This window comes from Pleurodeles waltl, chromosome 3_1 (assembly GCF_031143425.1).
Source record: "Pleurodeles waltl isolate 20211129_DDA chromosome 3_1, aPleWal1.hap1.20221129, whole genome shotgun sequence".
In the NCBI taxonomy this organism is placed as follows: domain Eukaryota; kingdom Metazoa; phylum Chordata; class Amphibia; order Caudata; family Salamandridae; genus Pleurodeles; species Pleurodeles waltl.
In genome coordinates this window covers 1,011,675,536-1,011,702,319 of record NC_090440.1, presented here as the reverse complement: position 1 = coordinate 1,011,702,319, position 26,784 = coordinate 1,011,675,536, and the positions used below count along the sequence as shown (strand labels likewise).

The window sequence follows — 26,784 nt, the reverse complement described above, 5'->3', positions numbered from 1 at the left end:
TGGACTGGTGTTGCACTTCACACATGGAATAGAGAAACGTGACGGACATGGACTGAGCTGTACAACATGTAACTGGGCAGTGTGACTGACATTTGTATGCCATTTAATGGGACATGAGCCAGATTCTGGCTCTTTGCCCTGCACACAGAACTGAGGAGCACTGGGACATAGCTAGCTTCACTGCAACATAACCCTTTTGTCCACATTGCCCCTTGTTGATAATTACCTTGTGGCTTTGATTGCTTCTCTTGTGCAACACTGTTCTGTCCTGGTGCTCCAGCCACCAACTGTTCTGGGGTGACAGCTGCCACCTGCTCCTCCAAGGCAACCAGCTCCTTATGGGGTACTGGGTTCCTCCTCCGGTCTTCATCGCTGACTTCAGGTTGTTGGCCAGTTTCTCCTCCGTCCGGTGCTTGTAGTCATGCCAGCATTTTTTACAGTTGGTGACAGTCCCCTTTGCTTGTCCCATGCTATTGATCTTCTCCACTAAGGACTGTCAAATAGCCTTTTTTATCTCAAGTGGCAATCAATTCAGAGGTGACAAATAGCTGATGGTGGTGCTCTGTCACCTCAGTGATCAAGATGTTATTTTCCTCATCACTGAAATTGCACTTCCTATCCCTCTTCCTCTGGGACTCTGTCCGTATTTCCTGGCAGGTGCTGGGGTTGTTGTCCTTGCATCTGCTCTCTGCTCCACGGCTGCCTTCTGTAAAGTGTGCCATTTTTTTCCCAGATGCGTTATTTATGTACTTTTTTTGAAGCATCATGTACTTAAACATCACACTAAAGTGGGTTGTGTCATGTTACGGACATCAAGCCTGCCTTAAGTCACTTTTGCTCCTGATGCATCTGTTTCCAATACAACATAATGCCCATGGATACGTCATTTTTGAATTCATTCCTAGTAATACAATTCATTGGATCTGTACTACAATCATATAGGCTAACCCTAAATATCACCTGGGAAAATTTGCAGGATGCATCTATTATTGACATTACTATAGAGTTATAGCAAATGTTGATATGCTATAAAGTTATCTGTTTACCTTTAGTTGTCTAATTCAACATAAAGTTTCATATCCACACATATGTGGTAGTCCAGGATTATAATTGGCCTTTACAGTTTGGAAGACTATTATAACTAAAATTGATCAGATATACTTGAAGGACATTTAACATTTTGGGGTTTGTAATGCCTCCTTGAGGCACATATTTATAGTCTGGCCTGACCCCCAACTTTTCACTCAAATACTCGAAATTCCAAAACATTGAAGGCACATTCAATTAATAACTCCCTCTCAATTCCCAAGAGAAATTAAATGATAGAAATCACCTGTTACAAAATGAGTTCCCTGGGATAAGGATCTTCTTGCAGATCCTCTAGTGAAATTTGTGTTGGTTGTAATATGTACCTCCAGTTGCTGTACTATTACTTTTTGTATCTGGGCTTTTTTGAAAGAATATTTAATAAATACCAGCTGGTGCAAAGTTGGCGGCAAATGATATGTGGCCATATTAACTCTGACAGCTGAATGTATTGTACTTTTTTAAATCTCCACATACAAGCAGATCAAAGTCAAGACTGCTGTGTTGTCAATAAACCTACCTACTAATCTAGTCACCTACTTTACCTTATACAATTTGTTTTCTAAACACTGTTACCATAAGGTTTTCTGGCACTGACAGAAAGCAAATTGTCTCAACAAGTACAACTAAATATGTAAAAACAAAGGTATAAAAATCATCATGTTAGACATTCAACTTAGTGCTAATGAACAACTGTTCCAGAGGAAAGAAACCAATACTAGGAAAACCTCCTCTTGTGTCGGCTCATTGCACTAAGAAACCTTAAAATGGCACAGGGATTCTGTAAAGAGTTAGAATGCTAAAATGTTTACTTTTGCTGCAAAAAAATCAGACTAATGCTACATGTCGCAGAGGACAATGCACAGGACTTTCAGCTGTGTTCTAGATATCACAGGGAACCAGTGCCTGGCATCTTGTTAGCCAGTGCGCAGTACCAGGTCACTGCTGCATTTTAAATCATGAGTCTATTCTTAAGTTATTTGAGAAGACCTAAATACGAGTTGGAGTAATCTTGCTTAAAGTCAACTATGCAGGATACCGGTGTCTTAAATATTAAATATATGGAATGGAGAGATCCTACACAATACTAAACAATTGTGGACTGAGAATGATACTACCACGTTAACCTGCATGTTTATAGAAGATTTAATATGGATTTTGAACCTTTTGTTCTTATTGGTAGAAACATGTCAGTTCTCTATATTGTGGTATTAGAAAGATAACAATTAGAATTCATTTTTTTCCCCAAAAATTAGGACAGTTTTCTGCCTGGCACTTATTTCAGTGTTGCTATTTCACATCCAGTTCTGAAAGTTTGGAATTTTATGACAGTGACAACCATCGGGAACATACATCAATAGCATAGAACAAAGGCAGCCTAGGGACCATATTAGATAGTCCAATGGTGCAAGATATATACATTGAATAATTCTGATGACATTTTGAAGTAAACATCATTATATTTCAGCACAAGACCCACATTTGGAATTCATGATTTCCAAGGATCCTATCAACGATTGCCTTGTTTAAGAAAAACAAAATGCTTGTTTATATGATAAATATGGTGAAGATGACGATGGTGATGATGATGATGATTGTTATTATTATTATTATTATTACTATTATTATTACTACTAAATCCATGGCACCCAATCTTTCATTCTAACCTCCACTCACACTCATTTGCTGTCTCACAATATTATTTATTCTATGCCACCCAATCCCTCATTCTAGCTTCCACTCACACTCATTTGCTGATATTCTCAAACTTCCAGGGCCACTTCCAGATTTAAGTCCTTTGCAGTCCTTTCGCCAATCATTGCAGTCTCCTCTTTCTGTCATGGGGTAAACTTCCTCTTTCATCACACTCAAAGAAGGCTAAAAGCAGTTTTCAGAAGCTACTCTGTCGACTTGGGGGTCCCAATTGGTTGTTCAGAAGTGCCGATTCACACCATGTCCTACATGTGTCTCTGCTTTATGTTGAGTGCAGTGACTGTAACATTGTGTATTGTTCTTCTTGCATCTATGTGTTTTCAATGATCTCACCTAAAGCAATTTATGTTACAAAATCACTGTGTGTTCTTGAGAACACTGTTTTATAAAATGTATCCATCATTTTGCATCAGATAGTCATCACTGTTTTAGATTTAAATACGTGTTTGTTTTATGTACAAAATTTATTAAAAGTCGACATTTCATGTTTTTTGGAAGTACCTCAAAGGATAAGTTAACGAAATAAAAGCCATTTTAGGTCTGTGTGACTTAAGGAGTGGTTGTGCTTTTGTATGGGCTTGGTTGGTAATTCCTTTGTCACAGATGGGACAGGACAAGGAGTCTTTAAGGCATTTAACCATTTGGAATCTTCCTTGAACTCACAAAGTGAGCTGCCTAGATACCTACCGGTCAGACATGACTTGGGTTGATATGATGTTAACTGGGAAAGTTCTCCTTGCGTTCTCTACAACGGAAGGCAGGGCCTGTCTGAGGAACTCATGAAGGAGACAACCTAACTGATGTATGAAACTTTTGGCAATAATATACTGTGTGCGTCGTGGAACTTGTGGAAAAATCAGAGATTAGACAGATATGGTTTCCTGGAGAATGCTGATTTGGAGGAAGTGCCTAAAATGTCAAATAGAAGCGGTCATACAAGCCAATCCATGTTTAATACATGCAAGCATTTTGCGTACTATAACTACAAATGAATACATGATAGGACTCCCCAATATGTGTGCCTATTTAAAATGTAAAAGTGATGATGGCACGCACCTTTATTTACACTATCTTGGAATGTGAGGAAATCTAGAACATGTGGTCGGGTGTTTACAGCATATTATTGACTATATATAGTTGACTCTAAGGACTGTACACTACAGCTGGTAGCATTGAGTATACAACATGGTCTTCAAATGTTCAGTAGCAGCTGGATATACAAGGACGGGCGCGGCTTCATACAAAGTGATCCATAAATGGTTGTATTTTAATATATTTCACACCATGCAAGGGACCTTGGCAGAAACATTGTAAACTGGATGGCGCATTGTAGGAATTATGGGTCAAATGTCCGAAGCATTTTCACAGGCGCAAATGGTCGATTCTGATTTTGATAGTCTAAAAATGATTTTTTCCTATGAACTAATACTATTTTAGGAGTCTGATTTTTTTTCCGACCTTAAATTGTGGTTCAAATGGATACTAAGTCGTTATCTGGAAGGAACGTGGTGTAGGCATTCCTTCCAAATATAGAATCAATTTGACATGTATGAATTAATTCAACTAAAATCTTGTCTTAAAACTTTGAAAATTTACTGATACCTCAATGGAGGTTGTAATGCATTCGCATAAGAGACTGTGAATGTAAAAAAAAGTTGTTTTTTACCCAGGCTATTTTCTTTAAGGAAAAAAGACCTCTTTAAAAACTTGCTTTAAGTATAAGCATTCACATTCATGGTGGTCAGTACGGTTCATATACACTTGTGGAATGCACTGTATTCTTAGTGTTAATAATGTTGCCACTCTAGGAATCCACTTGTTATGCTGAAGCAACAGTTATTTGGTTGTAACCTATGCGTGTGTATTGTAAATGAATACATTTTTTTTTAAATTAGTCATTTTTACTGTTTTAGAAGAAAGCAAATCCGACCAGCGTCCAACTTTTCAATTGGAAGATTATTTTAGTGGTGCATACAGGTATAATTCGTACAGCTTACAGTGGATATCAGGTAAGAATATATAATTTTCCATCTTCAGTGTAAACCGTTAAGTCTATTTAAGAGCTACACTAATTATGACTGGGCTATACAGACAGAAAACAATATTTTCAATATCATCTCATAGACTAAACAGACAAAGAACTAAAAAAGATTTTAACTGTGGCAACTATTTTTATTTTTTGTGATAACATTGAACATTTAGAAGCACAATTATGTGAAATGTGCCCACTTGGATTTATATAAAATACAGTGCCTATCTGGCACTGTATCACATATGCTGGTAATGTCTGAATGCATATTACAGGGAAATGTTAGCAAACTCTGTAGAAATAGTTCAGTACCTTAGTCACTAGGAAAAGTATTCTCGATCATAACATTTTGTTGACATTTAGTGAACCCCAAAAAGGTGCTTAGGACACCGAAGATTCTTGGATTGAAGTTTCTCCAATCCTATGTGTACAAGAGAAAATAGATGAACGAAACAGATAATTATATGATTGTGTTTCTTTCCTTTCTGCAGAGAACGAATATATCTATACCACAAAAGAGAGAGATATAGTCCGCATCAATGTGGAAACTAATACCTCTACTGTGATTCTGAAGAACACCGCAGTGGTATGATTGCTTTTTATGTGCCTTCTCACTTGAACAGACAATATGCGATAGAAGTACTGAAAATATTCTCTCATTCATATCAACAGAGCAACTCCAGTGTGACCTATTTTGCAATATCTGCTGACCTGAAATTTGCTCTTCTCAGATACAACTATAAAAAGGTAATATACATGTATTTATCATCCAATAACGTTTCGTCATCTAATCACACATCACCATAAATGAATGAGGGGTCAAAGTTTGTAAAGGGACCATTCTTTTTTTCACTTTTCTAAAATGTATCTCACATATAATCTTCAAATAGATGAAACTGCAATATGATTTTAAAGCTGCTCGAGGAAAGATTGGAGCTGTATTCAGCTGTTTTAGAATCACAGTCCTCTGAAACACTGAAGCCCTAATTACGACCCTGATAGTCTTGAGACCGCCAGGTTTGCGGTGGCAGAAGGTGGTAGTTCAGCCTCCACATTACGACTGTGGCGAACGCGCCATGGTCGGACCACCGGCACCACCATGTTACCGCTGGCCGATAGCCTGGTGGTGCCGGCGGTCTCAATCCACCCGGATGAGATGAGTTCCATCTCATCTGGGAATTACTACCCCTCTCTCCGCCGGCGTTTACATGGCAGTTGCACCGCCATGTAAATGCTGGTGGAGACAGGGTGCAGGAGGCCCCAAAGGGACCCCTGCACTGCCCATGCACTTGGCATGGGCAGTGCAGGGGCGCACATGGCCAGCCGCTTTTCACTGCAGACAGTGAAAAACGCAATGGGTGCTGGTGCGCCCTACGCACCACAATATTGACGCAACTCAATTTTGAGCAGGCGTCAATGTTGAGGGCTGTTTTCCCGTTGGGCCCGCGGGTAGAAATTCTGTTTCCGCCCGCTGGCCCAGTGCGAAACTCATAATAGGGTCCGCAAGAAGGTCACTGCAGTGGCGGTGACTTGACCACAGGACTTTGGTAGATGGGCTTTTCCGTCCACCGAAGTCAAAATGAGGGCCTCAGTTCAGCATAGTGCTGGTATTACTATTTAATTATCTTAGACTATCTGAAATATTATGGTCTACTTCTTAAACTCATATTTAGTCAGTACAGATGTAGATTCACCAAAAAGCTAGGGGTGGAAGAAGTTTTATTAATTACCCTTTGACCTTAGTGACAGCACAGGAAGTGGCATCATATGAACTTTGACCTTGTTTATTCATAGGAAGTGATGTCACATGACTTTATCCCTGATGACCTCAGAGTACTTGACATTGCCAAAGTTCCATAACAACTGCATCATTAAAAGAACACAAAACAGACAAATCTTGTTTTAGATTTCACATATATTACTGTGGTCACATGATGTGCCAGGGGAGCATTACTTGTTTCTAGTTGTATTGTATGAAAATGATATATAGGATAAAGTTTCATCAAACAGAGAAAGCACTGGGAACATACATCATTTACACCATCAAGAGTTAGTTGTTCCCTTTGTGGATTTTTTAAAGATAAAAAAAAAAACAATAGTGGTTATGCTTGCATGTGTTATTTGATATAGACCATGTACTGAATATGAACTATGGAATTGTTAATACATTTTGATTTATGATCGTGATCATTTAGTAAGCAACTATCACTCTGAAGCACAGAGATAAAGTGTGTTTGAAATGTACTGCCTTTTTTAAATCAGATGTGTGCACATTGCGCTTCTGTATTTATTTATAATAATGTGTAATGGCTGGTTCCTAGTGAAATCTGCAGAAAGTAGCCAGTGCTAATAAAGCCACTATTAATCTTCTTTTCTTGCAGTGGCAGCTAGTGATCATTGAAGGTGACTGGGGTCATAAGACTTGCCATGAGTTGTAGCCAGTGAAGGCAGTGAGCCCCACCTCTTCTAGAGAAAGCTCTCTCTCTGTACCAATTTTGAGAAGAAAGAGGTCAAGTAGCAATTGTTAAAGCACAGTATCCATTTATTTGCAGAAACACTAGAGGCTCTGAAAGAGCGCTCATTAAATACTCAAGTCCTTTTGTAATATGGCAAGCCAATTAAACCTAATGCTGTTAAGGAGTTGACCCAATATGTGGTATGTGTGCCCCCATATGTCAAAACAAAACTTTCTTCCATTGTGCCATAACCAGCATTTCTTCATGAGTGCCCCCCATATGTGAAGATTTCCCACTTAGGCCAAAAGTCACATACAATATACTAGCTCCAGCATTTTAAATATACACACCATTAGTTACCCTAATGTCAAAATGATCTTTAGTTTATCAGCGCAAACATTTTGTCATGGTTGCCCCATATGTCTTAGTTGCTGTCTCTTGTTCCAAGAATTACCTCCTCTGTGCCAATGCCATCATTTTTCCACTGGTACCTAGGTGCCAAGCATTTCCTCCAGCATGCCACTGCCAGCATTTTTCCATGGGTGCCAGTATGATAAGAATTACCTCTACAATGCCAGGGTCAACATTTTAACACTGATGCTGTTAGAAATGGGGTCTTTGGTTGTCAGTCAGGTTACCCCCTGTCCAAGCAAGGACCCTCACTCTAGTCAGGGTAAGTCACACACAATCCAAATTATCCGGTGCCTACCCTCGGGTAGCTTGGCACTGAGCAGTCAGGCTTAACATAGAAGGCAATGTGTAAAGTATTTGTGCAATAAATCATGCAATAACACAGTATAGCAACACAAAAATACACCACTCCCTGTTTAGAAAAATAAATAATATTTATCTGATAAGATGCAGGTCAAAACGATTAAAATGCAATAAGTATATGTTGAGATATCACTGTAAAAATGATATAAAGTGTATTTAGTCTTTTAAAAGCAATCAATGTCTCTTTCAAGCACAAAGTAACTGGTTTGCGTTCAAAATCTCTGCAAAGAACCGCAGAGGAGGAGATGCGGTGAAAACAGGGAGGTGTGTGTCGATTTCTCAGGCCCCACACGTTGATGCGTCGTTTAGTTTTCACATAGGGATGGCTGTGCGTCAATTTCCGGCGCTCAGTTGTGACTCCTCTCCGGGTTGTGGGGTTTTCGGACACCCCAGGAATGATGCGTGTATTTCCGGCGCTGGCAGGACGAAGTCACAAGGGGCTGCGTCGGTCTGGTGGGCGTTGTGTGGAAATTTCTACCACACTGCAGGTGCTGCGTCGATTCCTCTCTGGAAGTTGGGCTTCGTCGTTTTGGCTCGGCTGTCAGTTGATCCAGTGGGCTGTGCGTTGAATTTCCGGTCGCTAAGCTGGCGCTGCGTCGATCTTATGGTTGCAAAGTCGGGCTGCGTTGTTCCGGTTCGGGGTGCGGTGAATTTTTCACAGTGGTGCAAGCTGTGCTTCGTTTCTGGCAGGCTGTGCATCGAGTTTCGCCGCACAAGGAGTCCTTCTTGTAGAGATGAAGTCTTTTTGGTCCTGAGACTTCGGGGAACAGGAGGCAAGCTCTATCCAAGCCCTTGGAGAGCACTCCTCACCGCAGCCAGAGAGCAGCAAAGCAGCAGGGCAACAGCAAGGCAGAAGTCCTTCACAGAAAGCAGTCAGGTGAGTCCTTTGGGCAGCCAGGCAGTTCTTGTTGGCAGGATACAGGTTCTGGTTCAGGTTCTCTTCTCCGGAAAGTGTCTTGTCAGGTAGAGTGTGTACCTCAGAAGTGTCTAAGTTGGTAGGGTCAGAGACCCTGCTTAAATACCCAAATGTGCCTTTGAAGTGGGGGAGACTTCAAAGAGTGGTTTAGAAGAGCACAAGGTCCCCTTTAAGTTCCATCCTGTCTGCCATGGTCCCAGTAGGGGGTGTGGCAGGCCTTTGTGTGAGGGCAGGCTACTGTCCTTTGACATGTAAGTGTCAAGCCCTCCACCCCCCCAGCCCAGGAAGACCCATTCAAAATGCAGATGCATGCAAGTGAGGCTGAGTACCCTGTCTTTGGGGGGGTGTCTGAGTAAATGCACAAGGGAGCTGTCACCTGAACCCAGCCAGATGTGGATTGCAAGGCACAGAAGGATTTAAGTGAGGAAAAATGCTCAGTTTCTAAAAAGTGGCATTTCTAAAATAGTAATATTAAATCTAACTTCACCAGTCAGCAGGATTTTGTATCACCATTCTGGCCAAACTAAATATGACATTCCTATTTCTTTTAGATCACCAGCTACCACTCAAACAATATATCAGGGTAGCCCCAATGTTAGCCTATGAAGGGAGCAGGCCTCACAGCAGTGTAAAAACAAATTTAGGAATTTTACACTACCAGGATATGTAAACTACACAGGTACATGTCCTGCCTTTTGCCCACACAGCACCCTGCCCTATGGGTTACCCAGGGCATACCTTGGGGGTGTCTTATATGTAGAAAAAGGGGAGTTTTAGGCTTGGCAAGTACTTTTAAATGCCAAGTCGAATTGGCAGTGAAACTGCACACACAGGCACTGCAGAGGCAGGCCTGAGACATGGTTAGGGGGCTACTTATGTGGGTGGCACAACCAGTGCTGCAGCCCACTAGTAGCATTTAATTTACAGGCCCTGGGCACATGTAGTGCACTTGACTAGGAACTTACAAGTAAATTAAATAAGCCAATTGGGTATGAGCCAATGCCACCATGTTTTAAGGAGAGAGCATATGCACTTTAGCACTGATTAGCAGTGGTAAAGTGCACAGAGTCCTAAAGCCAGCAAAAATGAGGTCAGAAAAAGAGAAAGAGGAAGGCAAAAAGTTTGGGGGTGACTCTGCAGAAGGGCCATTTCTAACAGATGCCAAGCATTACCTCTAGTATGCCAATTCCAAGTATTAGCCCTAGTCAGTGGCAAGTATTAGCTGCAATTTGCCAGTGCCAGTATTTTGTCATAGGTGCCTGTCATGCTAAAAACTGTCTCTAACCTGTCAGCACCAGCTTTTTGTCTTAGGTACTTCTGTAAACCAAATATTACCTGCTGTATGCCAGAGCCAATGTCAAACTCACAAGCATAACACCAAAATCTCACTTACACTCACTTATATCCAGTCACTCACACTCATACTTCCTCACTCGCTCATTCATTCTCACTCATTTCCACTCACACTATGACTCACTCTTACTTTCTCACTCAGTTACATTCAGTTGCAACCACTCCTACTCTAAGTCAACTCATTCTCAATCAGTCGCACATATGCTCACTTACTCTGTACTGCTCATTCTCACTCACAGTTACAATCACTCATTCTAACTCACCTCTATTCACTCATTAATGTTATCTTGCACTCATCACTCATACTCCTTCACTCTCTCTAACACCCTTTGCTTTCATTCTTAATCATTTATTCTCACTCATTCCCACTCAGTTGTAGTCACTCTTACTCTCACTCACTAGTTGTCACTCATTCTTACTCCTGCTCACTTACTGACACTCAATCTCACTCATTCTCACTAGTCCCACCCACTACTCATTCATTTTCATCACACATACAGGCTCTCTCTCACACAAACACACTCTGTCTAGCAAAACTGCACACAACATAAAATTTAAAGTATTTTCTTTTACTTACCTGAGGTACTAGCTAAGGTCTCACTATGTCTCCTGGTGCTCCATTTTTTATCTTAAACTAATGGCGAATAATAGACTGTTGTTAAGAATTATCATTATGAAAGTGGACAGGAAACAAGGAGGGTGGAGTTCTAATGCCTATAACGGTATGCCTCCCCTATATTAATGGCACAGATTCATGGCACAGATTAGGCTGCTTCTGAGACCAGGGGTTGCAAAAGAACTGCCAGGGAAAGCAAAGGACAAGCCAGGCATCCTAGATGCATGCACATCAATCTACATAATCAGTATATCAATTTTGTTTTGTTTTTTTGCTGTTGCAGAGCAGCCCTAACAGCTGAAAAAAGAACTGGGACAAAAAGCACAATTTTAGAATATTTAATCTAGTGCTAAATAGCACTTCAGTGTAAATTAGGACCACCCAAACAGCTCGGTCCACAGTCCTCATTTAAGAAAATGGAACACCACCTGTAAAGCCTAGAGGTGATCTACAGCAGTATAATGTTTACATGCGTACTCCATCCTTTTTTACCACAAATACATTTCCTTTGAAGGCAGTATAATGCTGTTTTATTGTGGGCATTCTATTGATTAATTCATCTGTTGATGTAAAAGCCTGCTAAAATGGTACGGAATCTACTAAATTGTGTACCTTGAGTGTCCTTTCTTGAAACTGAGGAAAACAAATACATTAGAAACAATCAAGAACCCTTGCCCATTACAGAGTCACATTTAATATCTCCCATTTCACCTATACAGGTTTTCATGTGTTCTCTGTTCACACTGAAAAGCATTAATTGTCCCTCCATTTAATCTTGAGTGAAATGCAAATTACACAGGTAATAGACACAACATTACTTAATTTCTGATTAAGCAAACACATGAAATTTCTTGAGACTTAGCATTATGCATTTTTTCTTAAAACGGGTTCAAACAGTAATGATTTGAGGCATGTTTGCATTACTTTTGTCAAGCAAACTTTATGGAAACTGTAAGGTTGGAATTTACTATTAAACACAAACCAGGATTTGTGGTGGATAGTTTCGCAAAGATGTGCAATGTGCTCCTTCACATTAGACTGTGCCAAGAGGATGTCCCATGGGTGGTGTACGATCATTCTTCTGCAACCACCTATAGGTTTAGATGCAAATCCTACCTACAAAAAATCATAAATACGGATTTGTACCTGAAGAGTCCCTTCCTGCAGAAAAACAGATTAACAGAAGTTAATGGATTAGAAGAATGTATTTATCTTCTTTATACCACACCAATGCCTTTATTGATAAAAACAAATTAGGCAAATAAGTCTGAGGCTCCAGGTAGCAATTTCTGTGGAGACATATATTGTTATTTTCTTTCTGTACTCATAGTGTCAACCACTGCTTGAGAAGAACATTCTCCAATATTTGGGTTGTTAAATGGACTCTGCTTTCTCCAGTTCCCTGTAACATAATATTCAGTAATGTGTCAAAAATGATTGAATTGCCCATTTATTTGTTGCTGGTACTACATCACCTTCTGGCACCTTGTTAGAAGTTGCTTTAGTTTGTCTGAGCACCCTACTTAAAAAAAGGCTCCATCTTGGATCAGGAGTGATTGTAACTTTTGTCTTAGGTGGGTGCACCTCTCCTACTGCCTCAGCTGTTCATCTACTTTTGCCTAGCTACAGTCATTGGCAACCAGTATATCCTTTTTCCTTGTGGGCATATCAGTAAAGTTCATCTGACTACATTTTATGTGAGTGAGATGGGTTGATGCTCCCAGTGCCATGCAGCAGTAGGGAAAGCTGCCATATGCCCCACACATTTTCTTCTCTGTGCCCACTTCAGCCCACAAGATCAATTGCTTGTAAATTGGCAAATAGAAGAAAGCCCAACAGCTCTGAATGACCATAAAACTTTAAAACTTAAAATCTTTGATGAGGGCAAGCAACTTTATTGAGCCTTATGACATTAACTTCTGTGTTGACTTCTCCTGGTTCTTATGTCCTAATACAAGATTTTAGTGTGGAAAAGTGGAGTTTATTGAGGGCCCCCTCTTCATCCCATCATCGTGAACTTGAAGGATAGCTCATTTTAGTGCCTTGGTTCTGGTCAAACTTCCATGATGACATGATGACACCTAGTCATTTCACTACATTAGCTTTGATTTTAATGCAATGATCGATCAAAATGTTTTGTGGGGGTGATTTTTGACCTTTGACAACCTGTGAATGCATTTTCCATGTATTTCCATTTTGGCTATATTTTTAGTATTAATATTCAGGGGGTCATTAGGAGTTTGGCAGACGGAAGCAGCCATCTGCCAAACTCCCGATGAGGAGACCGCCATGGTGCTGGAGGTCTCCCCACCTACCTCCAACCACAGGGAGAGTTACCCACATATACCAGAGGAGATAGGATACATTTTACCTATAAACAAATAGATTCCTTTCTATACAAACACTTATCCCCTCACCTATTGATTTGAGGTTAAAATAGGATGCACTAAAACACTCTCAATTTAATTACATATCATATAATAATGCACACAGCTTTCTCCCCTATAGGGTTTCTTTACCCCCCCAAAAAATTTCTCACTCCGTTTCCAATAAAGTTTACACTAATTTTTTCATCTACATAAATGATAATCTAAGCCAAATGTTCACTATTCATTATTCATTGTGTGAAACAACCTCCTCTTACACCTTCATTAGAATATTACCTACTCACCTAAATTTTCACTCAAAGAAGATGTCACATCAGTCTCTCTAATTTCACAGTCAATATCCCCACATTATTAACTTCCTATCCATATAAACAAATCATGTATACCCTTAACAAACCTATTAAAACCAAAAATTATTTAAAATCAACTGTCAAATTGTAATATATTCGAGAAAATCCAAATTAAGAACTGTCAACGTGATGTTTCGGAGGTACTCCTGATCTTTCACCCACCTTCTTCAGGGCAACAACACTTTCAAGTTTCCCACATATCTGAAATTTATTTCCAATTTATAATCAAGGGATACAATATTTCCCTGCCGTTCTCCACTTCTTGATTTACCTTTTAGTGGCTCCCGGTTTCAATAATCTTCAAGCCAATCTCAGTTTTACATCCGTTTCGTAATGGTGCACCTCAATATTTGGTATCCCTTCTTATATAAGGAAGGTATTCATTAACACCCTCTTCTTGTGACACTTTATTCATTTCTGTTATTTATTTTCTATGTATATCCGGGCTTGTTACTTTACTTTATCCTGTGATCCGAATCTAACTCACTCAATAGTGTTCCATCGCGTAACTGCAACAACTTCGAATAAGGAAATAATAACAGAAGTTATTGAAGATCTCGCATCGACTCAAAAATATAAAAAATTAGAGGAAATCATAAAACATGTAATTATAACAAAAATAGTGTTCATTAAAATATTTAAATAAAAAATGCTTCCAAAAAATAAAACTACCAAAACATTTCCCCTACAAAACAAACAACCCCTCCTAAAATATATTAACATTTTAATCCAAAAAGATTTTTTTTTAAATAACACATAATACTACACTAATGCAGTTTTGCATCAAAAATTTTAGCACTGGCTTGGACCATTCCTGAGCACCAGCCGGGCACCATATTTATGGTATGGCGCAAGCCGGTGCAAAGGGTGGGCTAGCGTTAAAAAAAAATGATGCTAGCTGGGTGGGGGTGGGGGTGGTGGTATGGGAGAAGGGTTTTTGCACCAAAAAATGACGTTAGGCTGGTTGGAGGCGAAAAAAATGCCTCTAACCAGCCTGGCATCATTTTCTGATGCAAAACCATTCATACCACATGATTCCTGTCTTAGAGAAGACAGTAGTCATGCCCACCACATCTATGGCCAGCACAGGGGATCAGTGTCCCCTGGGCCTGGCCATTGCACCCTGTGCCATGCAGGGGGCCCCAATTTAGGCCCCACTATGGCACTTAAAAAAAAATACTTACCTCTACTTACCTGGGATGGGGTCCCCCATCCTGCAGTGTCCCTCTGATGTTGGTGGGGGTGTTCCTGGGGCTTGAGAAGGGCACCTGTGGACCCATTCCATGGTGTTTACCCATGGAAATGGGTCCACAGGTCCTCTAACGCCTGGTCTGACCGAGGCGTTAAGCAAGCTTTGCACCAATATTTAGCCCCTCCTCCCACCCGTGCATCATTTTAGCACAGGGGAATAAATATGAGGCTATGGGGTTAGCATCATTTTTTAGATCGGAACGCCTATCTTGCATCTCATTGACGCAAGGTAGGTTCACGCATCTAAAAAAATGGTGCAAACTCCAACATTTTGACGTTAGACGGGTCTAACGTCAAAACATAAATATGGAGTTCGTTTTGTGCCAAATTTACGTTAAAAAAATGACGCAAATTAGGCACAAATGGAGTATAAATATGCACCAATGTATGCAAAAAATTATTTAGTAGATTAATACGAATTCCCTCACTTGACATATATATAGTGGAGCATCTCCTTGGCAGTCACTGCATTCTGTCGCTGCTGTGGCGCGAATTGCATATCTAGTGGACATCACACCACTGGCTTACCAAAAGAATTTATTGTACCCTAGTCACAAAGAGTTTATCCCATGCGCCACAAGCCTCTCTAGAGCCAACCATCTGGCAAGCGAACTGAGCGCTGGACCACTTCAACAGGTAGGTCAAACAAAGAACAAAAAATAATGGCACTTGTTGCAGTGAGGGAGCATGCTGGCAGGCATTCAGCTCACCTTCCGGCTGTTCCAGTGCACTTTTTAGACAGCCTTGCTCAATTCGTGGTGAAAGGTAGAGGGACTCCTTGGCATTAAATCCTTGACTATTAATCCATTGTGTTAGTTATGGGTTGTGATAAAGTCACGCTATGCCGAAGTGCAAGCCAGAAGGGGTTTTAGCAGGAAGTTCAAGATTGTTCCCTACCAAGAGGATATGGGCAGCATTTAGCTTCACAAACTGGAATCACCAAACACAACTGCTTCTACACAGGTTCAGATTCAAAAGATGTTCAATAACCTGGAGGAAATCCCCATTTTATTTATCAAATGTACCCTATTGGGCAATTTCCTGCCACCAATCAGGGTCAATGAGCTAAACATAATTTGAATTACAGCCGATCACCTCCCCAGAATGTAATTTACAGGGATCTCCCTCTCTGCTGAAGACCAGGTATAAATTATACGTCATGTTTTGTTGGGAAACCTTGCATATTTCCTCCAGAAAACCCTGAAAATAAAGATTAGTGGTCCAGGAAGAAAAGGGCATATTGTTGTTCTCTGTGGGCAGCATTCATCCTAAAACTTGCAACCGTCATTCACCCACAAGAGCAACTATTTATGAACAATAAAGGCTAACCATAACAAAACATACATGTGCAAGATATACAGAGATGTTATCTTATGCTTTTTCTCTAATGTTTGCAAAATATACCAAAACCCACTGAAGGTAAGATTATTACATTTACTAAAAGGGTGCCCTCAAGAAGCAGCAGAACTGCAGTTAGAGAGCGTAATAGGAATTGGTACTCCACAAGCTCTAGCAGAAAACAAAATTCAAGGGGAAATGTTGGACTAAAGCAAACGGTGGTAGAGGCAGCTCACCTGTTGGAATAGTTCTGAACTTGTAACCTTATAACACTGCATATAAAATAGACTTCATTTGGAAAGCAGAGACCTTATTTCTTTTTCCTCAACCTCTTGAATTGATGCAATTGGGCATAGCCATATCAGTTAGCTTACTAAACTACTTTCTGGCCCAGATTGGGTTTAAGGGTCGGTCTTGATCAACACTTGTATTCAATATTTCCCATCTTGCCTTTACCCAGTTACATTCATCAATCACCCGTTGGTTCCATTTTGCCTTTACCCAGTCACAATTTACCATCACCCAATGGCTCTGCTTTTTATTTGACAAGTTGTTTGATTATTCAATCCCTGGTTATGATTATTATGGATTTTGAATATGTTATTTATGTTGCTGGATTTACTGTTTTTTAACTGGTCCCTTCCTAGATTTCTATAGGGAGATTGTTAGACCTGACATCCTTTGTGTGACATTTCCCCAAACATTTTGCCTTCATCCCTCCTGTTTTGCTGAATTTGTTTTGTTGGCATTATGACACTAACCAGTGCTAAAGTGCCTGTGCTTTCTCCTCCAAACATGGCAAAATTGGACTGCACCAAATTACCACACTTAATATACTTGTAAGTCCCTAGTAAAGTAGTATTACCTGTACCCAGAGTCTGTAAATTAAATGCTACTAGTGGGCCTGTGGCACTCATTGTGCCACCCAGTACAGTAGCCCTTTAAAATATGTCTCAGTCCTGCCACTGTCCTATATTTGTATGTGCGGGGCACCACACTCGTAAAGATACTACTCATAAATGCCTTTGTGAATACCAAAGAATTGTAAAGTTACATGAAACTGTAAGTTTACTTTTGTGAATTAAGCTTTAAGTCCCGAAGTAAAACCTCCAACTTGGCTAATCCTCATTGGTGTATCTAACCCGAGGTCCATTGCGATCAACCTGAAATCGTACCTAGGTCCTAGCGATTGTTTACTATAACTGATGCTTTGTCCTTTTTGCCACTATTTTCTGTTTAATCTTTACAAATGCATATCTCCAGATGACATTATTGGTTTTCCTTTGTTTTGGTATTATTTTATTTAGTACATTTTTCTCTAATTCAGTTGAAGATTTTTATTGCTTAGTGTGTTGACTTTAACCTTGTTGGGATACTGCATCAATTATTTTCAGGTCGAGCTAAGTAAAGCCTGTCTGCCCTGTGATCTAGCTAGCAGAAGGTTAAGCTCAAGTTTATTTAGTGACTTTGAGGGTTCATCCTGGCAAGAGTTGTGATTATTTCCTGAGATTGGAAATCATCCAGCCCAAATAAACAGGTTTCTTACAGTTCTCCAAGGGAACCCCCCTCCCATGCTCCTCTAAGCGTGGTCTTACAGTCCCAGCCTTTGGCACAGATTGAGTACTGCCCTTGACAATAGTAAATATATGACCGCCTGCTTGATGGAAATGTAGTGTGCAAAACTGTGTGACCACCCAGAAACTTTCACATTAGAGTGGGTTCACCTCCTTTTCAAGGTGTATTCACGCTGGAAAACCCATACCCTGTATACGTGATTAGATTTGGCCACAAATATTGTTCCATCATTGGAAGTGTAAATTATTATTTTTTAAATACAAAACACGAATTAACATTCATTAAAGCATTAAAGCAGTATTTGCAAATGCAGATTGTAATACAGCTTTAGTTGTTTAAATGTAAGCGGAGACAAATCCCGTATCATCGTTCTTCTAACACATGCTATTTTTCACGTTGACCAATATGGAAACATTCAGGGGCATATTTATACTCTGTTTGCGCCGAATTTGCGTCGTTTTTTTCGACGCAAATTCGACGCAAAACTAACTCCATATTTATACTTTGGCGTTAGACGTGTCTAGCGCCAAAGTTCATGGAGTTAGCGTCATTTTTTTGCGTGAACACCTTCCTTGCGTTAATGATATGCAAGGTAGGCGTTCCCGTCTTAAAAAATGACTCCGATGCATATGCATCGTATTTATACTACCGGGCAAAAATGACGCCCGGGAGTGGGCGGGTCTAAAAAACCTGCATTAGCGCCGGATTTTAACGCCTGGGTCAGGGCAGGCGTTAAGGGACCTGTGGGCTCAGAATGAGCCCAGAGGTGCCCTCCCCTGCCCCCAGGGACACCCCCTGCCACCCTTGCCCACCCCAGGAGGACACCCAAGGATGGAGGGACCCACCCCAGGGACATTAAGGTAAGTTCAGGTAAGTATATATATATATTTTTTTTGTGGCATAGGGGGGCCTGATTTGTGCCCCCCTACATGCCACTATGCCCAATGACCATGCCCAGGGGACGGAAGTCCCCTGGGCATGGCCATTGGGCAAGGGGGCATGACTCCTGTCTTTGCTAAGACAGGAGTCATTTCAATGGGGGTTGGGCGTCGTAAAAAAATGGCGCAAATCGGGTTGAGGCGATTTTTTTGCCTCAGCCTGACTTGCACCATTTGTGGACGCCCATACTCCATTTTCCCCCTACGCCGGCGCTGCCTGGTGTACGTCGTTTTTTTTAACACACACCAGACAGCACCGGCGGCTAACGCCGGCTAACGCCGGCTAACGTCATTGAATAAATACGGCGCCCGCATGGCGCTTCAGAATAGCGTTAGACGGCGCTAATTTTTTTGGCGCAAAACTGCGTTAGCGCAGTTTTGCGTCAAAAAGTATAAATATGGCCCTCAGTTCCATACTGATCATCCTTATATGTATATATATCCGACCTTTGAAATATTTCATAATAAAAACCAGCAGACACCTGGATCTGATTATGTAAAGGGCACAAAGACAGTGTTTACACCACAGTGTACCTTTAGCTCGGTGCACCAGGCACAAACATGTACAATGTGCCCTGTTACAGACAAAGCGCTACCCTGAGGGCAGACGCAAACTCTCTGCTGCCCTGGGTGCAGAGCATTGTTGAAAGGTGGAGCTGCTGTTTATAGCAAGCTCGCCATTTTTACAGTGCATACAAAACCTAGCCTGCGCTACAAAGAGGGACAGGGATTCCCCCAGCTCTTCAGTTGGTGCAGTGTGTCACTGCCCCTGCCTACTTGGGGATATCTCAGGAATGTATGGGACCCCCTTTGCCTACTTTCATTCAGTGCATCCCCTGACGACCTCTTTGCGCCTGTACCCACGTCCATAATAGAATGGAGGATGCAATGTGTTTCCCGTATTACATCGTTCCACACCCACAAGCAAATTAGGGAATGGCCCTTTAGGTTCACGACTGCACTACATGGGCGCCGGCACTATCTGTATTATAGAAGGAACCTCAAAAGGATCTGCGGCCCCTTCTGTAATACTCTGGGGAGCAACAAAGCGGGCGCTTGTGCCCATTGCTCCCTCGGGTACATTATGTAAAACACACCCGAGGTGAATTTCAGTTGAGGTCTGTTTTAGGGTAACCATCCTCAGTGAGGCATTTTATTTACATGAATGCTTGTGTTCTTCCACCTGTTCCACACCTCAATATGATGAAATGTCCCTTTCTAGTTAACAGAGGTAAATGGTGATGGAATATTTACTGCTTTGGGTTAACATAGGTTGTAGTACATAAGACAAAAGGTATGGTGTACAATAATTTGTAAATAATAAAAAGGACAAGTTATAACTAGCACCATTTATTATGTTACAGATATGGAGACATTCCTACACCGCATCTTACCGCATTTATGACCTTGCAAATAGGTCAGTATTTTTATTTACAAAATTCAACGGTCTAACGAGCTTTGTTATTCAATTACCGCAACAGTGAAAATCTCGGCTTCAATTTTTTGCTAACTGTGTTCCTTCACAGTGCCCTGTTGGATACCAGTGTGCTTCCTGACAACATACAGTACATAAAGTGGTCTCCTGTTGGAAACAAGCTGGTCAGTATATATTTCGTTATTGTAAAAAATGAATGAAATATACCCCGGATAAATTTAACTACTGCAGTTCATACCCGCAACATATTTATGCTTGCGCAAACTTAAGGTAATTTAAAATAAAACCAAGAGAGGGCACACTCTTTTTGAAGACCTGTAGTTAAACCTATTAGAGCATATGTTTCCGATTACCCCCAAAAGATAGAGGCAGAAAGAATGTAAGCCTGTCCTTCTCGCTTGTACAAATCAACATGTCCCTTTAAATCTGGCATCAGTACATACGTTTATTACAAGCCTGACCTAATTTATATCAATCTGTCAATTTCTGTGATTAGACCGGCGATTGGCAGCCAGACCTGGTGTAAATTGTTGGGTAAAGCAATTATTTTAGTAATAATCTATGCATGTGCGTGTCTATTTACAAACACAGAGATGTCCTCCTATCCCAGCTATGTCTAATGCATTGGAAAGGATGAGTTTGACTGGATTGGATTTGGCAATTGTATAGCAAGTTGTTGTCTCTTCTGTTGCCTGACAACACTGTGCTGTACTTGTCCAAGATGGTGAAAACTGGGGTGTGCACGCATGGTTGGTAAAGCGCACGGTTGTGTTTGACCTGTGTGGAAAGATGAGGAGTGTCCTGGCGTGTAACTGTGAACTTGACACTGCACATAGCTATGCTTATGTCACAGAGAAAAGTGAGGCCTTGGAGTTGTGCTTCGCCCCATCACACCTCTTGTACTAATATTCCACAGGAGGCTGTTATCCTTTCTAGCACCTTCTCTTTTTCCAGGAGGCTTTCGAGCTGGTTAAAAACAAGCATTTGCAATGCAATAGGTCTCGCATTTACTTGATTTAGAGCTATGGGCATTGTAAATTCATATCTGGATTTTCTTTCTACGTAAAGGGCTCAGCACCAGGGAGCGGAAACCCTAGCAGTCGAGAGGCTAGCTTGTGCAATCAAACACGCCATGTATCCATGCCAACACATTTTTTGTCCAATATTGAGTACGAGGTTTCACCTACATTTATTGAAGGCGTCATGTTCTCAAAATGGAAATCAGAACCAAAATTCTGTATCGATATAAGGAGAGGCGACTGTTTCAAAGAATGACAAGTATTTAAAATAGCAGTCACGAAGGACTCGAGCAATGCATGAAGCTGCGGTTGCCCCAAAGATCTACGAAAGAAGCGGCCATGCTGGAGTGTTATTTTTACAATTAGAGGTGCCCATAAAACAGCATTTTCACAATTTGCTTTAAAACGTATAAAACAAAACCTAATATTGTTATTTTTTTAAAACAATCCCTCCTAACACAGTTCAGAAATGTTCATGTAAACTAAAAACTGCTTACAAATACAACAATTTGTTTCGGTTTCAATTATAATTTTGGAGAAGGTGCATGACAGTGGCACATTTAGATAATATAAAAGGTTCCTCCTAGTTTTGCTTTTGCATTTTAGATATCTCTGAACATTTTATGCATTCTTAAAATTCCAATATGGCTGTTAATTCATATGCAAATGGAAACATTCAAGACCGGAATTGGTTTTGTAACTCTAGTCCACTTTTTCTTTCAAATGCGCTGGTGTTTAGCTTTGACCATTTTATTCTACTTCTCCAACCAGTCAAAACAAGTTTCTCGCATCCCTGAGATCTAGTCTTATGTCTATGAGGCATAAAAACTACAACTCACACAACTCACGATCGAGAGCGGATGCCTCCTCCGTTAGGAACCACAGTCTGGGCGTGTTAGAGCTTCTACTTGCCACTTCATGTAGCAGGAGTTAAACATTTAATCAAACTGCTTTGGTACTTACTTAAAAGAAAACTAAATAGATAATATTTTTCACTGGGGGGGAAAAATACAAGAGTAAAACTTTAATTAAAAAAGAAAGGAAATAGAAATTTGGAAAGGGTCCCTACAGCATCAGCTGCTGCCTGTAGAGGTGAAAGCAGCCATGAAATGAATGGTGGTGGCATTGATCATTTGTTATGGGGGAACTACATGAAATTACTCTGATTATGTAACTGTGAACAATGTGGTCAGCCCTCCAATACCGCTGATTGAGTTCACGCTATTGTGCCTGTTCGCACTGTGAGCACCATAGCTGCCATGCAGCACGAAAGAGAGAGACAAAAGAAATAGTTTGCCCACGGAGAAGTATACAGGCAGTCATGCAATAATCCATGTAACAGGGGCAGTCTGAAAGGCGGTAACGAAACCGCCCCACGGTGGGATAAACACAAAACATTTACCAATGACATCAAGTGATTTTTGAAAGTCAAGCCCAGGAACAAATGAAAGTGATGGGCAAGATGTGAACGTGATTATAAGCCCACAATGCTTACAACAGATCAAAGCGCTTGCGCACTCGACTTAATGACAGCAAATCCTTTACGAATAATTGTACCCAGAAATGTTAGGAATGAGTCAGTCATGCAGATCACTGGGCGATTACCCACATCTGTGTGTTTTACTGTATAAGAAGTCTTCCTCTTCTGGTTAAAGAAACATCAGAAGTGAGCACTGTGGCAAGAAAAAACACACAACCCTAACAAATGCTTAACAAAGTTAATAGTCGAGCATGTGGAGATGTTTATCTGGTGGACAATGGGAAAATCCAAAAATAGATTACAGGTTTGGACAGTTATCTCAAAATATATCCCTGAAGTCCCGTTATTGACATAAGCACATGCAGGGGAAAGCTTACGCCAAACACATAATACAATGTACAAGAAAAGCAGACTTTGTGCACTTTCTAAGGAGCCACTCCAGCTTCAAAGTGGACTAAGGCCAGCAAGTGCTCAGGGTTTGATATATGTAAAATAAAGAACAAAAATCTAATTTAAAAACTCTTACTAGTGGGCAACTCACACTTCCAAGCAGACCAAGGCCAGTAAGGGTTCAAAAGAAATATACCTAAAATCCAGATGTGTCTGTTTGTCTGGGGGAGGGTGGAGAGACAGACAACATTTTGAGAGGACAAAAACAGGAAGGGGTAGGACCTCCAGAAAGGTCAGCACTTATCACTGACCAAAAGGGCCATTCTGAATGGACTTGATTCTGATCAGCACCACCAAGCTTAAGCTGTACTCTAGTAAATGTTGATTAGACACAGTCAACAGTGTTTTTTTTTTATTCTTTCAGGTGTACCTTTTTCTTTGGTTATTAAGACTGCTGAGCACTTCACCTTGGTGATGTCGGTCCCAGGCCTGGCCACTGCCTGGACCCAAATATTTCCTTTTTGAACATCTAGTGAGGGACAACCAGCCAGATACATGCATAAAATCAGGCCTTACCATTACACTGAAAGTCTTAACCATATGCCATCCTACTTTCACTTCCCACTATAAGCACACAGTTTGTTTAAGTAAAATTACCAACCTCTGTGCAGGTTTCTCACAAAAATAAAACAAAATAGGGTAATAAAAAATGATACTCAGGGCAAAGAGGGCCTCTAAGAGCGAACACAATAGATGTTATTTGCAATCCCAGGGAGATTCCTTGTCTTAGACCTCAGAAGGATTAAGGGCAGAGCTGTGCTACTCTAACTGAAATAAATGAATCATGGGTCAAATTAGCAGGCTGTTGCCTGCACAAAAGGCCCCCTAACTATAAAAAGTGGGATTGGAGAAGTTTTTTTCTAGAAAAAAATAAAAATAAAAACATTGCTGCAAGTAAATTATATGAAAAAGAGCTGAATTCACTAAACAGAAAAAACCCGGGTAAAGAGCTAAAACAGGTATAACAATCTCTCTAAGCACTAGAACGGAGAAGCATCCATCGACTTAGGAGCAGTTCTTAGTATGGGTAGTGGGTTCAAGTGAGGCAACAAAAAAAAACACATGGATTTATTAATGTTTTTTTAACTTAACTAATACGCCTCAATGCCAACATTGCAAGAAATTACAATTTAATTGATGTTCCAGCAGCTGTGCATTTCATATAGTGCCACAAAAGGCATGAAATGGTCAATAAACCAGGACCCCTATAGCAGAAACCACCAGAAGCAGGTCAGGGGTAATCGGAGCAGCATCCACCCCCCACCAACAAGGACAGGAAGCGGTCCGACTAGAGCAAGCTTTTTAAGGCGCTTGTGTTTTAAGGAAACAGAAAAAAAGAACAATACAATCGCATAAACCACAGCAGCCACAAAACACCACAAGCATCTGCAATGCAACGGGTCTCGCTTTTGCTCGAGTTAGAGCTATTGGCTTTGTGAATTTCTAACTGGACTTTTCTTGCCACATTAGTTGGAAATGTAAAGTAAAAGCAAGTTATTTCAAAGTACCATGGCTGCAATGCACATGAGTGCTAAGCAGAGACACAAAAGGAAAAAGAAGATCGCTTGCAGTCAAACATATCGGCAAAAGTGCTATTATCCATTTAGCAGGGTCAGTCCCCAAGGCGGAAACTAAGCCGCCCCAAGGAGGGACAAATATAAAGCTTTTACCAATGATAACAAAGGATTTTTGAAAGGCAAGCCCATGAATAAGTGATATTGATGGGCATGAGGTGGGCGTGGTTAAAAGCCCACATAGATATCAACATGTTGGAAAAGCAGCGCATGCGCGCTGCTATGCTCAACCCAATGAACTCCTGTTATTGTTATGGGAGGGAGGAACTCAGACTTTGAGAAGGATGGTAGGCTTATTTATTTGGAGTGGGAATATTGCTAGGCTAATAATATTTTGGTGCAGCAACATAGGGCCAGCACCATAGGTGGCACAAGTTGCAACACAGAAAGCCTTCAAAAAGGCCTGTCTGGTTTGCAGAATCAGTGCAGGCATGTAAGGGCTTGAATGATGTGCTTCAAGGATCACTGGTGAGCCAAAATCCTGGTGGTGATATTCTAGATCTGCTGTAGCATGTAAAGACGGAAGAAGGATGTTTGAGTTGGCGCAACTAGTCTCTTTTCTATTATTATATTAAGTTTATATTATATTGTAGTTATATAGCGTAATTATATTTTCCATTGACTGGCCAATTTTGTAATAACTTTCGTCTGTAGGTATATGTGCTTAGAAATAATATATACATGATGGAAAAACCAGGCGATCAACCACAACAAATTACTACAAATGGAGAAGAAAATACAATTTTTAATGGCGTGCCTGATTGGGTTTACGAAGGTAACCTTTTCTGATTTTATTTTTAATTTGAATCAATGTAAATCTAGATATACTCACAGGTCACAATGTAAAATAACCGTATAAAGTATGCTTTTTTTAGAGGTCTGCAGTATTTCTGCTATGCGTACTGAGTTGTTTCTTTGATATTATTACAAAGTGATTGCAGAATGTGACCCTTCCATGAATGCCTTGTTAAATCTTCAGTGAAGGTATTACTCCTCTCGTTGAGGCAATTAACGATTTCCATGCCACGGGCAAGCTTCATCTGTATCTATTTGGCACTTCTATCTTTTAGCAAGGACGCCATTGCAATTCATCTGTGATTTAACAGACGTCAGAAATTATCACGATTTCGAAATTTACCATATGGCCAAATATTTCTATTCATGCACATGTGAAATGTGAAAAAGGTGCTTCCAGATAATAAACAAATGTTATGTTGTTTTAATCATAGGCGCGTTGTTCCATGTTATTGATAGGGGTTTAAGAACTGTTGTTCAATTTTGTCAACGGCATATTTCCATAGTATCCAATGACTGTCTGCAATTTGTGCCCTTTTATTTAATGACTCTTTGTTTTAAACTTTTTGTCCAATTAATTGAGAGCTTACAAACCATATTGAATCTATTAATAATAAATCATCCTTATTTCAAGCCTTAATAGAGTGCAGCATAAATGTCAATATTTTTGTTTTTTTTGCTATGAGAATCCCATCCTTGAGGCTGAGTTCTATCCACCTGTAGATTCTGTGGTCACTTTTGTGTTCTGCTTCTAGCTGATATGATACTTTTGGTTTGCTGTGTTTGCTTCGGGTGCGGGCTGGTGTATGGGAGTCATGAACTTTTGAAAGCACATAATTGGCAACTAAGAATTTTTACTAACAATGGAAGTAAGCACCTGGCACATAACCCTCTTATTTTCTGCTAAAATTACATCCCTTCCTGTGCTGCTTGGTGCCAAGAAGAAGCAGGGAGCAAATCTGGACACATCACATGATCACAAAAAAAATCAAAAACAAATGTAATACTCAGGCTACTTACTTGCAATAATTACTTCAATTTTCTCTTGGACTTATTTCATTTAGTTGGGCCCGCCTCACCTAACGGGCAGCTTGTTACCAAAGACCACATTTTTTGTTCATCTGAAGGAAATACCTTTTATTCTCATGAGCCATTCACCACTAAGTCAGTTGAATGATCTCGAAACAAACCAGATTCCTCCCAACATTGTAAAAGACCAGGTATCATTCATGACAGTGTAACTTAGAAT

The 26,784-nt window shown here is 40.5% G+C and overlaps 1 protein-coding gene across 2 annotated transcripts in view; it reads left to right on the top strand.

Moving 5' to 3' along the window:
* LOC138284925 (dipeptidyl peptidase 4-like) overlaps positions 1-26,784 on the top strand; it is a 497,709-nt gene that overhangs the window by 198,595 nt on the left and 272,330 nt on the right. Inside the window, exons 6-11 of one of the 2 annotated variants that reach the window (XM_069224254.1) lie at positions 4,716-4,808; positions 5,320-5,414; positions 5,501-5,575; positions 20,147-20,199; positions 20,309-20,381; positions 25,395-25,515. In XM_069224254.1, the coding sequence (XP_069080355.1) occupies positions 4,716-4,808; positions 5,320-5,414; positions 5,501-5,575; positions 20,147-20,199; positions 20,309-20,381; positions 25,395-25,515 (510 nt within the window). Of the gene's footprint in view, positions 1-4,712; positions 4,809-5,319; positions 5,415-5,500; positions 5,576-20,146; positions 20,200-20,308; positions 20,382-25,394; positions 25,516-26,784 lie in introns of both variants that reach the window. The other variant, XM_069224253.1, reaches the window with a different exon arrangement.